This window comes from Ictidomys tridecemlineatus, chromosome 5 (assembly GCF_052094955.1).
Source record: "Ictidomys tridecemlineatus isolate mIctTri1 chromosome 5, mIctTri1.hap1, whole genome shotgun sequence".
In the NCBI taxonomy this organism is placed as follows: Eukaryota; Metazoa; Chordata; class Mammalia; order Rodentia; family Sciuridae; genus Ictidomys; species Ictidomys tridecemlineatus.
Window position 1 is genome coordinate 121,639,095 of NC_135481.1, and position 14,586 is coordinate 121,653,680.

The 14,586-nt window shown below is 46.3% G+C and overlaps 2 protein-coding genes, 1 long non-coding RNA gene and 1 other non-coding gene across 9 annotated transcripts in view; 3 read left to right on the forward strand and 1 right to left on the reverse strand.

Annotated features, from left to right (window-relative positions):
- Mok (MOK protein kinase) overlaps positions 1–2,376 on the reverse strand; it is a 46,886-nt gene extending 44,510 nt beyond the window's left edge. For all 4 annotated transcript variants that reach the window (XM_040275066.2, XM_021720676.3, XM_040275065.2 and 1 more), the window contains exon 1: positions 2,242–2,376. In XM_040275066.2, the coding sequence (XP_040131000.1) occupies positions 2,242–2,248 (7 nt within the window). In that variant the 5' untranslated portion in view covers positions 2,249–2,376. The remainder of the gene's footprint in view (positions 1–2,241) is intronic.
- A 7-nt stretch (positions 2,377–2,383) lies between these two features.
- LOC120886341 (uncharacterized) lies at positions 2,384–3,420 on the forward strand. Its single transcript, XR_013439310.1, has 2 exons — positions 2,384–2,739; positions 2,986–3,420. It is a non-coding gene; the product is annotated as an uncharacterized LOC120886341 (long non-coding RNA).
- Positions 3,421–7,635: 4,215 nt separating this feature from the next.
- Positions 7,636–12,927, forward strand: LOC144364738 (uncharacterized). Of its 3 annotated transcripts, none has more exons than XM_078050935.1 (4): positions 7,636–8,227; positions 9,678–9,793; positions 11,556–12,337; positions 12,748–12,927. In XM_078050935.1, the coding sequence occupies exons 1-3, from the start codon at positions 7,781–7,783 to the stop codon at positions 11,854–11,856; spliced, it is 864 nt and encodes a 287-aa protein (XP_077907061.1). In that variant the 5' UTR covers positions 7,636–7,780; the 3' UTR covers positions 11,857–12,337; positions 12,748–12,927. The 3 variants fall into 3 exon arrangements, with proteins under 3 accessions (XP_077907061.1, XP_077907063.1, XP_077907062.1); XM_078050937.1 differs by having other exon boundaries at positions 11,562–12,337; XM_078050936.1 differs by having other exon boundaries at positions 11,556–12,927.
- Positions 11,419–11,492, forward strand: Trnai-aau (transfer RNA isoleucine (anticodon AAU)). Its single transcript has one exon. It is a non-coding gene; the product is annotated as a tRNA-Ile (tRNA).
- Positions 12,928–14,586: the final 1,659 nt, after the last annotated feature.

Sequence of the window (14,586 nt, forward strand, 5' to 3'; positions counted from 1 at the left end):
TGCAAACTTGTGAGCTCAAGTATCCTCCTGCCTCAGCCTCACTACAGGTCACCATTCAGGCAGCTGCCCACTTCCACTTCCTACTCTTGGGATATACACCCAGAACTCAACTGCCATGATGTGAGGAAGCCCAAGCCACAAGGAGAGACCTCCTGTAGGGTTCCGACAGCCCAGGCTGTGGTCCCAGAGAACCACCAGCATCATTTGCCAGACAAGTGAATGAGACTTTCAAGATGACTTCAACTCCAACCACCACCTATCATGACTACAAATTCATGAGACTCCCAGTGAGAGCTGCCTAGTTGAGTGGAGGCAACCCACAGAACCATAAGAAAAGTGTGTTGTTAAGTCCCTAAGTTGGGGTGATTTGCTTAGTGATACATACCTAGAAAAGAAAACCAGGATGATAAAGAAAGGTCAGAGACTGGCCCCAAGCTGCCATCATGTCTGCTCAGCCTACACAAATGATCCAAAACAAAAAGGAGAAGGACAGCAATACACTACAGACTGATCAAAGCATCCCTACACATGTGAGCACTGCCTAAAAAACAATAAGAAAGAATACCTGGAAAATCCAAAAATTAAAGACCAACATGATAATCTAGCATGCCCAGGTGTATTCTGACCCCATGCTATGGGTCCAACTTGCACCATTACTCATTTTTCCTGTTCATTCTGCTTCTATGACTCCGTCTCTGTGATTTTCTGTTCTGAAATGTTCTCTCCACTGTTAACTACTTGTAAAACATTTAATTCATGATCAGGTCTTAAACCAGAGATGAGAGGCTGCATGAACTCTCGGACTGGATTTTAAGATCGAATAAAGAAAGGGAAAAGATGTTATCACTAAACCAAGTAACTGAAAGCTACCAAAATGACCATCTGAGATGAGCCAGGGTGGGGGCACACATAGGTAATCCCAACTACTCTGGAGGCTTAGGCAGGAGGATTGGGAGTTCCAGGACAGCCTGTGCAATACAAGACCCTATCCCAGAATTCAAAAATTTTAAAAAGGGCTGGAGATTTAGCTAAGTGGTTAAGCCCCTTTAGGGCATAAAACATAAAATGCAAATTATATATACTTTTAAAAATATTTTTTAGTTGTAGATGGACACAATACCTTTACTTATTTACCTTTATGTGGTGCCCAGGGCCTCACACATGCTAGGTGAGTGCTCTACCACTGAGCCACAACCCCAGCCCATACATATGTACTTTATATACTCATATATACATATGCCTATATGTAGTTACTAACATTAGGGGTTTTTTTCTTTATTTCATTTTTTATTTATTTATATTTTGGTGTCAGGAATTGAAACCAGGGTGCTTAGCCACTGAACCACACCCCCAGTTCTTTTTGTTTATTTTTTTCTTTTTAGACAGAGCCTAAGTTGCTTAGGGCTTCCAGAATTTGCAGAGACTGGTCTTGAACTTTAGATCCTCCAGCTTCAGCCTCTAGGGTTGCAGGGATTAGAGGTGTGCTCCACCACACCAGCTAACATTGAAAGGGATAGACACATATTTACACACACACACACACACACACACACACACACACATACACGCGCACATATTTAGGAAACTGAAAAGAGAAGTCACTTCTTGGAGTGCAGCATGAAGAGTGTATGAGGCAAAGACGGATATGTTTAAATATATTGTGCAATTTACAGCATTCACAAAAAACAATTAGGATACAATGCAGGTTTAATATAACTAGCATAGTTCCAACTTGAAACAGCAAAGGAGGCTGGACTTGTAAGCGCCTCTGGCCGATAGCCATAAACGACAATACCTGAAGAGTGACGCTGAACGCCACAGCGAGCCGCGCTGCTGGCCGCACATCGGCCACGATCCACAAACCCAACGCGGGCAAACTTTTTTTACCCCTTTTCTAGGATGAGGCCCGCTTCCCAACTTCTAAGTAACCGTTTCTAATTTCACTAAAAGGATGCTTCTAAGTTCCTGTGAACCCAGCTGCTATAGAAACACTACTGCTCGACCCCAAAATGAAACGCACGCCCAGGTCCGGCGACTGCACGCCGAGCACGTCACCCCGGCAGGGCGCCGGCTGCGAGCGCCCACGGCCAGCCGGAACGTTCAGAAACGGAACCTCGCCCGGCGCGGCTCTGAAAACCCGGCTCCCGCACCTCCGGCCTGCACCGCCCGGCGCCGGGGCAGAGCGGCACTCGCCCGCCCAGCCCCCAGAACGGCCCGGCCCGGCCCTCCCGGCTCACTCACTCTTCATCCTGCGCGCGGGAGTCGGCGACAACCCCTGGCCGACCCTGCGCGGAAAAGACAAGGGCAGGAAGGCCGGCACCTGCCCTCCTCTCCCTGAGGCGGGATCCTGTGCTGGGACCTCCGCGGTGGCCCCTTGCCCAAGAGCGTTAGGATACAGCCGCCATATTGTATCCTCGTCACCCTGGCAACCGTCGGCCCTGACCGCCCCCGAGGTGGAGCCGCGCGTGCGCAGAAGCCTGCCAACATACGCATGCGCAATGCGGCCCGCCTCCTCTGCGTGGTTACTTAGCGACCGCCGCCGCCGCCGCTTCAAATTTAAACCCTCGCGGGCTGGAGTCTCCCGGCTGTCACTCAGCAATTCCAAGCCTGAAACGCGGAAGAGATCCTGCAACTTCTACTGGCTCGAGAACTCTGACTTTAAATGACACCTCTTCTTTGCCACCTCATCCCGCAGTTGAGCATCTACCGGTCTGGTACCAGCGATTACCCAAGGAATTTGTACGTTTTTCTTTTTTCTTGTTTCTCTCTCTCCCTCCCTCTCTCTCTCTCTCTCTCCCTCCCTCCCTCCCTCCCTCTCTCTCTCTTTCTTTCTTGTAGTTGTGGGTGAACAGAATGCCTCTGTTTTATTTGTTTATTTTATGTGGTGCTGAGGATTGAACCAGTCCTGCCTCACGCATGCTAGGCAAGGGCTCCACCGCAGAGCTCGTTTTTCTTTTTTAATTGAGCAAACGTTTGTTTTGCCAGCGCTGTTGCCGGAGAAGAGGGGACATGAAGGAGCACAGGTAGGCGAGGTGGCTGACTTCTCGCCTTCTGTGGTAAAGCTGCATGCGTCTAGGGGGGACCTACGTGCAGATGCCACCCGCGACAGGTGAAGAGCCAGATTACTCCTATCTCTACTGCAGGAAATCGACGTCCCTCTTTTCTGAGAGTAAAGAAGTAAAATGTGCCGATTTGAAGGAATCGGAGAAGAAAAGAAGCAAGGGGAATAAAGAAAAGGAATGTATAAAATTTGAAGAAATACTTTCAAAGTTTTTTCTTTCCTTCATCTCATTCTCTCTCCTCCTCAGAAAAGGAGACCGAGAATAGTTGAGTGGCGTCTTCTTGGAATTTCTGATTATGTATTTGGACAAATTTTCCCATAATTGAAAACCATAGATAAATCATATATATTCTTCTATAGTTTTCTTTTTTTCATTTAATATATTATAGTCACTCTGAGTTTGTTTTGGGTTCTGGGGATTGAACCTAGGGGCGCTTAACCATTACATCCCCAGACTTTTCCTAATTTTAATTTTTTCATTTTGAGACAGGGTCTTGCCAAGTTGCAGAGGCTGGCCTGAAACTTGTGATCCTTCTTCTTCAGTCTCCAGAGTTACTGGGATTACAGTCATAAGGCATGTGACTGGCTAGTCACCTTTCAATATTGGCACATAGAGAGCTATCCTATGCTTTAAAAAAAAATTTTTTTAATTGTTGATATATATATTTATTTATATGTGGTACTGAGAATCTATCTAATCCAGTGCCTCACACATGCCAGGCAAGTGTGCTACCGCTCAGCCCCAGCCCCTAACCTATGCTTTTTAACAGGTGTGTTATATTACATGATATAATTTTTCCCTATAAATGCTTTATTTTTCACAATTACAAACAAGACCAGAAAGTATCCTTGTACATATCTTTAAACATTCGTGTGATTGTTTTGATAGGAGTTAATAGGTTAAAAGGCATTCACAATTTTTTAAAATTTTTTTTTAATATTTATTTTTTAGTTTTCAGCAGACACAACATCTTTGTTTGTATGTGGTGCTGAGGATCGAACCCGGGCCGCACGCATGCCAGGTGAGCGCGCTACGGCTTGAGCCACATCCCCAGCCCGGCATTCACAATTTAAATATAGAAAATCACTCACCAGCAATATTCTACCAACATATAGAAAAGTCTATACACAAATTCCCTCTTCTCCACTCTGGTGTGGACACTGGCTATTATCTAAAAGATTAAGACAACATTCGGAAAAACTGATTTGAAACATATAATACAAAAATCTTAAAATATCCTGTGTGTGTATGGGTGTGGTACTGTGCATTGAACCTAGAGGCCCTCTACCACTGAGCTACACCTCCAGTCCTTTTTAATTTATTGCCTTGAAATTGGGATTCTCTCCTCAACTTCCCAAGTAGCTCAGATTAAAGGCATGTGCTACGAAACCTGGCTTAAATTTTTTTATGGTTTAAAAAAAATTAGTAGTGTTAAAAAACTATTGGAGGGGCTGAGTTTTGGCTCAATGGTAGAGCGCTTACCTAGCATGGGTGAGGCACTGGGTTTGATCCCCAGCACCACATAAAAGTAAACAAAATAAAGGTATAATATATATATATATATATAAACTATGGGAGGCCATCATTTTGGGAGGGGCTTCCACACTAGCCCACAACAAACCAGACCAAAACAAAATGGAGTCACTTGTGCTAAATGCTACCATCAAACTGAAAATTTAAGCAAATAGATCCCAAAACACACTAGTTTTTCCCCAAAACAGGAGATCCAGTCTACCCAAGTCAGCTTTGCTTTCACTCCTGCCAAAATAATACAACTTGACACTAATCCATCAGCTTTCTTTCTATTGTTCTGTTACCACCCATGGTTCTGTTTTTGCATAGTGGGAGCTCTCATTCTGTTTTGAAGAATGGAGGCTGCCCCAATTCTTGAATCTGGAACAAAATCCAATTCAACCTATAACTAAGTATGTTGTGAATTTATCTTTTGACACTAGAAAAATGTCAAAGGACAGCTGGATGCAGTGACCCACACCTGTAATCCCAGAGACTTGGGAGGCTAAGGCAAGAAGATCAGAAGTCCTAGTCTGATCAATTTAGGTGACAGTCTCAACAACTTAGTGAGATTCTGTCTCAAAAATAAAAATTTAAAGGGAATGGAGCCAGGCGTGGTGGCACACGCCTTTAATCCCAGCAGCTCCGGAGGCTGAGACAGGAGGATCTCAAGTTCAAAACCTGCCTCGGCAATAGTGAGGTGCTAAGCAACTCAGTGAGACCCTGTCTTTATATAAAATATGGCTCAGTGTCAAGTGCCCCTGAGTTCAATCCCTGGTACCCCCCACCCAAAAAGGGCTGGAGATGTGGCTCAGTGGTTAAATACCCCAGTACCAAAATAATAATAATAATAATAATAATAATAATAATAATAGGAGGAGTAGTAATTGGAAGCCACTGAAAAGCAGTAAGAGGCGGGAGAATATTCCACCTTAAGGAAAGAAATTTTTAAGGTCACCTGGTTTCTGGAATCAACCGATTTGTTGAAGCAAATTAGAAGCAACATCTGAAAAATCCTTCTGTTTCTCTATTTTTCTTTTGTATGATCTAACAGTTTGACATGTACATATTGTATAATGAAGCATTTTTGTTTCTGGATTTATTTTTGTTTTCCTTTCAATTTTTTCCCTCAGAATTCAACTTTATGATTGGAAGTTCTATTGTCTCCATCTATGTGCCCCTGGATCCATAGTCAACACAAAAAAGTGTTGAAAGAAAGTGGGAAGGTAGTTTAGGTAGTTCACGGGAATTGTTTAGGAAATAAACAAAAGAAGTCTAGCTGATGGAAGAGTGAGGAAAATCAAAGCATCAACTCATGTCTGACCTCTGAAGAATAGCATCCCAGAAAAAGAAAAAATTCAGATGAAGGAGATTATGAAATTTCCATCAGAAACATTCTTCACAAAAGTGTTTCTAGAGTGGATAGGGACATTTCTGAGTAGAAAGGCCTGAGGAATGGCCAGAATGTGGAGTTTGATTTTTTTCACCAGTATTTACTGAGCACCTATTATGGCCCAGCACTACTCTAGTCACCCAGGACACAGGAATGGTACACTTAGGACATTTCAGAGCATAGGGGATAGTGAGAAGTTCTAAACAGTGTTGAAAGAGAAAACCTAGATATATCTAAAACCCCAGGTTCCAGCACTGGAAGTCCCAATTGGGATATCTCATTGGACTGGACATAGAAGATGAAGTGTGGCTTTCTGCTTGCTGAGGGAGCTCTGTTCTAGAGTTCTCTAGTTATTGGCCAAGGGTGAGGGTAGAAGAAAAATTGTGTTCAGATGTGCAGGACTCCGAATTTTCAGTGATCCTCAGCACCACATAAAAATAAATAAATATAACAAGTCTTAACAAATATCCTTGTCAGAAAACAAGTCATCAAATACAGATTATGCTTGGATTTGTTGGAAAAAATAAACAAATAAATAAATAAAATAAAGATATAGGGCTGGGGATGTGGCTCAAGTGGTAGTGCGCTCGCCTGGCATGTGCAGGGTGCTGGGTTCAATCCTCAGCACCACGTTAAAAAAAAAATAAAGATGTTGTATCCACTGAAAATTAAAAAATAAATATTAAAAAATTCTCTCGCTCTTAAAAAAATAAATGTATAAAAATTTTTTAAAAGAAAAAGGAAATTAGCAAAGTAAACCCAGAGGAACACAAACAGTTCTGTTAGAAAGAAAAGTAATGATAGTAAACCTTGTGGCTGAGTTGGGAACAGTGTTTATAGAAACAACAATGTAAATACCGAATACTGATTTAGCTAAAAAAATCAATGGTATTATTATTTGAAAATCATAGGAAAGGGGAGTACATGTGAGTTGGGAAAATGTTGGAAAAAGAACTATGTCCTAATTTGTATAGAACGAACTTGACAGATAGTGTCTAAAATTGAAAAAAAATAGTATAATCATATTACTTAGATTTATGGGAGGAAAAGGCAGAAGAAATCAAGGCTCACAATGGTTACCTGTAGGAGCTGGATGGTGACAGGGAGGGGATGGGCTGGACGAATGCTCTTCATCATAAGCTTTTAGTACTATATGGCTTAAAATCATATATTTGTTTTATTTTTCTTGAATATAACACTTCAACTTTCAAAAAGCATCATTTAGTGTTTTAAAAACTTAAAATCAGGGGCTGGTGTGTAGCTCAGTGTCAAGTGCTTGCCTCACAAGCACTAGAGTTTGATCCCCAGTACCACTTACCAAATTCGTGAATATTTACAGCACATACATATTTTAAACATTTAATGCCATTTTTAATTTTTTGATACCAGGGACTGAATCCAGGGCACTTAGCCAGTGAACCACATCCCCAACCCATTTTTATATTTTATTTAGAAACCGGGTCTTCTGAGTTGCTTTGGGCCTCTATAAGTTACTGAGGCTGGCCTTGAACTCGCCATCCTCCGGCCTCAGCCTCCCAAGCCGCTGGGATTACAGGTGGCGCTCGGCCTAATGGCATTTCTTATTTATTTAATTTATAAATAGAGTAGTTGTGGAGCAATTCAGTGTTAAACCTGTTTTGCAAGTTGAAGCTTTACTAACAGAAGAAACGAGGGTGAATGATGTGGGATACGCAGAGGCCTGAGCAGTTCTGACGCGCCCTTCACGGGGAGGGTGTGTCCACGAGGTTAAAATGCGGTCGCCAGGGCCACCGGGACCGCAGTCCTTCCAAGGGGGGCGAGTCCGGACTCGGTGATGCGGGAGGCCGGCAAGCGAGGCCGGAGGCAGAGTGGAGAGAGCTTCCGAAGCCCGGAGAGCCCCGGGGCGCAGGAGCCAGGCGCCGGGCCGAGCGGAGCGCGCGGGCCTCGGGCGCCCCCTGACGTCCGCCGCCGGGTGCGCACCCGGGGCCGCGGGAAAGCCGGCGGGACCGACCTCGATTGCGCACCGCCGCGGCCCGGCACCGTGCTCGCAGCTGGCGATGCAGAGGGGACGCGAGCACTGCCTCCCGCAGTCCAGTCCTGGGGGCGGGGGGCACAGCAGCCAGCTCTGAGGGATGGGAAGGGAAGGCAGCCTCCCGGGATAGGGGCGTCGGGAGGAGCAGGCAGCAAGAGCGGAAGCGTCTTCCCAGCGGCTGGGGAGGCTGAGGCAGGAGGATCGGGGTTCACAGGCAGCCTCAGCAACGGTGAGGCGCTAAGCAACTCGGTGAGAACATCTCTAGATAAAATACTAGAGGGCTGGGGATGTGGCCCAGTGGTGGGTGCCCCTGAATTCAATCCCCGGTACCCCCCACCAAAAAAACAAAAGAACACCCAAAAAAAAAAAAAAAAAAGGAAAAAGAGGGGAAGCGAGAATGAACACCCCAGGCTGGAGAGGGCGCGGGGCTGCTGCCGAGGGAGCCGAGCAGCCGCGCGGGTGCGCAGAAAGGAAGCCGAGGGTCAGGCGGGTCTTTCAACCCACTGTTGCCCGGGGCATGGTGCCAGGCACAGCACAGTGCTATGTCCGTGCTGTTTCAGGATAAGCGTGTCCCAGATATGGCGAACAGTGCTTCACTGTTCATGTGGGATTCGGTGGGCTTCCTGCGTTTTTATTTGCGGGCCTGGAAGGAAAGCGAGTTGGAAAAGAGAAATGGCTTAATCTGACTTCGTTTTAAAATGTAAAATGGGTTTGGCACCGTTGTGAGGGCTGGTAATCCCATCTACTTGGGAGGCTGAGGTAGGAGTATCTCTTTGAGACCAGCCCGGGCCACGCAGGGAGATATTCCCCCATCTCAAAATACATAAAACTAAGGTGACTTTTAAATTCGTGCATTTGACTATTTATTTTTAGTTTTTGAGTGGAAACCTTCTATTGGAGCTTCACAATTAAAAGAGAGTAACACAGAGCTAGTTGGTATTTTCCAACAATAACAGGACATGTGTCACTAAGAACATGGTCAGGCTAACTAATCAGTAAACTAACAGGACCAACAAGTGGCACTTTCCAGAAATATTCAGTTTCCAGTTTCCGGGGTGCGAGGGGACCCACAAAAGAAAAAAAAACCCTGCTGGGGAATAATACTTCCTGTGCTAGTATTTTTATGCAGGTGTGGGGGGAGCTACAAAATGTCATCTTCGGAATGGTTCAAGGGCATCATCTAGGACACTTGGAGGATGTGGTCCTGACTCGCCCCAGTGAGCCTCAGCCATGTGTGAATCAAGGACACACATAAACTGGAGTTGTCCAGTGAGCTAGAGGAACTCCAACGCAGGCAAGGTGGACTCAGGTTTTACCGGTGTTGCTGGGCTCTGGGTTGGCTCCTATTTCTGGAGCAGCACTATGCCAGATGAAGCTCTCATGGGAAGGGTCTTACCACGGTGGGGCCCACTGCATCCTTGTTTGGAACACAAATGTCACAGACTTCAGGAAACTGGCCCAGCCTCCCATCATGGCTCATGTAGTCAATCTGGCACCTCAGCTTCTCTGTTGGTCACATCTGTCTTTTCTAAGCTGATATCTGGAGACAGCACTGCCAAGCTTGATGAGTATGTGTGGACCGACTGACTGCTTTTCTAAAACCAGTCCCCTAGACTTCCTCATGGAGGGGTGAACTATGTAACATCCTTTCGGTAAGGTCTGTGAATCAGCTGGATTTTGGTTCTTCTTCTTTCATCAGGGAGGTGAATGTGCAGCAGTTGCAGTTTATTGGAGAAGACAGAGTAGAGGAGTGGACAACGTGAACCTGGCTCCCTTCCTGCACTCTGGGAGCCCTGAGCCACAGCAGCGCCCCAGGTGAGGCTCTTCAGCAACCAGGAGGCCCCAGGACGCAAGGGCCAGACGTGGACATGGTGGAGTCCTCTTCCCATCGCTGTCTCCACCCTGTTTTCCCCCTGATATACAGACCCTATCCCCTTGCTACCTCTTAGCTATTTCAACCCTTGTACCTTGTATCATGTGATGTATTCCATTAACAAGAGGGCAAATTGAAAACATTTTTTCCAGCATTAAAAAGAAAAGAGGGCTGGGGGTTGTGGTTCAGTGGTAAGGTGCATGCCTCGCATGCCGGAGGCACTGGATTTGATCCTCAGTACCATATTTTAAAAAAATAGATAAAATAAAGATATTGTGTCCATCTACAATTTTTTTAAAAAGTAAATTAGATATTAATTTTTTTTAAATTTTTAATATTTATTTTTCAGTTCTCGGCAGACACAACATCTTTGTTGGTATGTGGTGCTGAGGATCGAACCCGGGTCACATGCATGCCAGGCGAGCGCGCTACTGCTTGAGCCACATCCCCAGCCCTAGATATTAATTTTAAAAAAAGAAGAAGAAGAGAAGCATGGGACTGGGATATAGCTCAGTTGGTAGAGTGCTTGCCTTTCACGCACAAGTTTCCAGGTTCAATTCCCAGCACCACACACACAAAAGGCAGGGCAAGGTGGCACATCAATCCCAGTGCCCCTGAGGCAGGAGGATGGAGAGCTCAAAGTCAGACTAGCCAGTATTTTCAAGGCAGTGGTAAGTTAAGTGCCTCTGGGTTCAATCCCTGGTATCTAAAAATAAAAAAGAAATAAATAAAAAGGGGGCTGGGGTTGTGGCTCAGTGGTAGAGAGTTCGTCTGGCACGTGCAGGATGCATCTTAAAAAAATAAGATAACAAGGGGAAAGCTATGTTTTATCTATTCAGTGAAACTCTGTGCTGAAGAACTCCCCCGACCCCCAGCACTGGAGACTGAACTCAGGGCCTGACACAAGCTAGGCAAGGGCTCTGCATCCCCAACAGGAACCATACAAAATGACATTGGCCCTGTGATCCCAGCTACTAGGAGGCTGAGGTGGAGGACAGCCAAGTTCAAGCGAGACCCTGTCTCAAAAGATGAACAAAAAATACATTAGTGACACCTGCAATCACTTAGGGATATGCTTATGATAGAATATTAAGTAGAAAAAAAGCAACATAAAATGGTATTCTTTCAAGTAAGGCTTTGGATTCAAACGACATCTCTACAATTAAAAAAGACTGGCAGGAAGGAAGCCAAGACCCCAGAGGCTCTGGTTTGATGGACGGCGGGGAGCCCGAGGGTTCTTCTGTCCTTAACCCGGCTCTCGGTATTTTCCAAGTTTGATTTAGCTAAAGGCTCTGCATGCCCGGAGCTTCCTGGCAAGGGTTCTCAGGTAATAAAAACAGCATCGAAGTGGAATATTCGAAAGGCTTGCTCCCCAGCCACGTCTCCATCCTGCCTGCCGAGGCCTCGCTGTTGAAGACAGCCGCCTCCCCAGCCCCGGTCTGGGTTTCTCGCTGGTCCCACTGGAGCAGGGGCGCAGCCGGCGGGGACTCCGCCCGGGCGCCTAGCCGAGCGACGCCAGAGCGCTGCCAAACCTTCTAGGCGTCAGGGCGGCCAGGGAGGCGCGAGTGGCCGGTTAGCTCAGTTGGTTAGAGCGTGGTGCTAATAACGCCAAGGTCGCGGGTTCGATCCCCGTACGGGCCACAAGTCCTCTTTTTCAGAAATACTTCTGAAATGATGTCTTTGAGTCAATCTTTTATTTTTGAGGCCCAGCGTGCAGATGCATCTTTCCAGACTCAGCTGGGAAATCGACCCAGTTCCGCCCGGGCCCGCGCGCTATGCCGAAGTCCCTGGGGGGGGCCTGCCTGCAGCCATCCGCAGCCTCCGATGCGTTCCAGGGACCGTGACCGTCCCAAGGCTCCAGCTCGTCTGGAGGTGCTGCATGCGGAGACAGAGGCCTTCAGACGGCGCCGCCTGGCGGTCCCTATTGCGCGGACCTCCGTTTCCGAGTTCTGGTGGTGGACGGCCCAGGTCTGGAAGTCACGCGTTCCAGGGGCTCAAGGAATGAACGGCCACAGTAAAGACAGCCCAGATCTCAACCGCAGGGCAGCGGGTGCATTTCTCACTGCAGCCTGTCTCCGGCATGGCCGGTGTGTTCAGTTCAACCACAGCCAGGTTCCTAGGGGCGATGGCATTTCATATCAGGGCTTTTTCCAAATCATCGCCGCGAAAACGTCTCCACTATCGTTCATTCTTTTCTCAAATATGTGTGAACCTCTGGTCCAAACAAGGCCCAAGTTCACAGACCAAAGGCTTAAGCCCTTGGTTAAGTGCTCAGGACGAAGTCATAGGCGTGGATGCAGTCAATGCCAGCAGATTAGAAGAGCCCGCGGCTGCTGACAGCTGGAACTCCTGTGCACACCTAGGAATGTATATGCAGGGTGCTGGATTAGGCCAGGGACGCAGCGCGGAGTGAAGCCCAGCACTGAGATGAGATGTGGTTCTGGACTCCTAACTGAAGTTCACATGCTTCTCATCTTCTGTCATAGGTGAAGTATGTTTTCTTTATTGAGTCTGGTAATCAGCAAGGGAGCTTTGGGGCAGCTAATGCTTCTAGCCTGTGCTTTGTGTAATATGTCAGGAGCTTCATGTGGGCAAACTAATCAGTGACAATAACCCAAGGAGCTGGGCACGGTGGTGCTGGCCTGTAATCTCAGCGGCTTGCTAGGAGGCTGAGGCTGGAGGATCCGAATTCAAAGCCAGCCTCAGCAATTTAGAGAGGCCCTAAACAACTCAGTGAGACACTGTCTCTAAATAAAATACAAAAAAAAAAAAAAAAAAAAAAGGCGGGGGTGGGGGCTGGGGATGTGGCTCAGTGATTAAGTGCCCTTGAGCTTAATCCTGTTTAAAAAAAAAAAAAAAAAAAGAATAACCCAAGGAAATAATGCTTGTTCTTCAGATTTGCAGAACCAAAAAGCATCTCCTGACTAGATAATTGAGATCAAATGCGTGTATTATTTGTCCACAAACCTCCACCAACGAGAAGGTGCCTGCCAGTCTGTGATCACCCATCTTCTACATAAACTGCTCCTACATGAGCCTCTGGGGAAGATTTTGATAATAAAGTTCTCTACCACGCCTTGCCTCTTGACAAGCCCTAGTGGGATTGGCAGACTGAGCCTTAAATCGTAACAGGGGTAGGTGCAGATTGCTGCCCTTATTGCATACCTTCCAAACTTAAAGGGGTTCCAAATATACCACTGTAGCATAAAATTAATTTTGAAAACATTAGTTGAGTACCAGTAATTTTTCATCCATCTAAAAGCAGAGCCTCCTGAAAGAACTTGAAAAAGCTCAAGTATCCTAAATCCCTTTCTGGAGAGTGACCAGGGCAAGACAGGAGTGACCAGGGCAAGACAGCCCCCCATTCCATCTCTGGAGAGATGTTGCATCATACTTAAGTAGACATACCCACAAAGCTACCAGATTCTCACCTGTTCTCCTAAGGATCCACTTATATCTCCAAAAAGTCATTTTCCCACAAGTGCCCTTCTCCCCTCCTCTACTAAGGTAGTTAGTAAAATTCTAACCCCCTGCTTAGTCCTATTTTCCCATGTATTTATTTGATAAATAATACATTGATAAAATGCACCTTAATTTTTGGTTTTTATCAGTTTAATCTATCTTTTAATTCAAATTTAATTAGTTTAATTCTAATTCCCCATTCAAGGATTTTTTTTTCTCCCTCCATGACAGGCTCAAAAAGATGATAAAATGGGGTACCATGCTCTAAATGGTGGAGGAAATTCTAGGCTTAGAAATCAGAGGAAAACTTTCTCATAATAGAGGATGGGAAGATGGGAAGGGTTTCTTTTGAAAGAGGAAAAAGGTAAGAGGGAGGAGGGGGAGGGGAGGGAAGGAGGGAGGGGAGGGGTAGAGGGGAAGAGGAGGATAGAAAAAAGGAAGCATTAAGTAATTGAAACAAATTCCACAAGTCTGATCTCTGGCCAACACTATGAGTCTACCAATTAACTAATTTAGAACAATTTAGAGTTGAATATTGACTCTGATGATGACGGTGAGAAGCAAATGATTACAAGGTCTTTCAGAACCTTCTCCAACACCAGGCTGGCCCGCAGCCCCCTCCCTATCGACATCATGGCACTCATCATACTATGCTGAAAAAGCCAGTTTCCTCCCGCTCCTTCCTATGTAGACTGCATAACTCCCAGGGCAGGGGGATAACCATCCAACAAGTGCTGGTAAGTGTTAACTATAGGGTACTGATTTAAAATCCCAACAGCCGTCTATGGGATGTTTCGCTTTCCTGTACTTCTTCTTACTGGAGCTACCCCCAACCCCATTGGTGACCCATGGTACCATAACCCCAGAGGGAAATGACCACTTGACTGCGAAAGCCCCATGATGCCATCGACCTAAGACCCTATTCCCCACCCGCCTAGCTCTGACGCAAGCACCCCCAAGCCTATCCCCCATCTCCAAACCCCTACCCCACAAAAGAACACCCGAACATCTGGGGGCCTCTCTCTTCTATATGTAGAGAGGGTGACCAGGGCAAGACAGCTCTGACAAACTCTCGTGTGCATCTCTGCCTGGTCTCCATCTCTGGGTCCTCGCTTCCCTTCATTGACCTCCTTGGGGAGAGGAGCTGAGACACGCGTACACACCTGCAGCTACAAGGCAGGGAGCCTTCCGAGTAAGAGAGTAGGCTGAGGAGGAGCGGAGATGGGTGGACATGACTGAAACGGGAAGAGGTGGCTCCCTCATTCCCCCACCG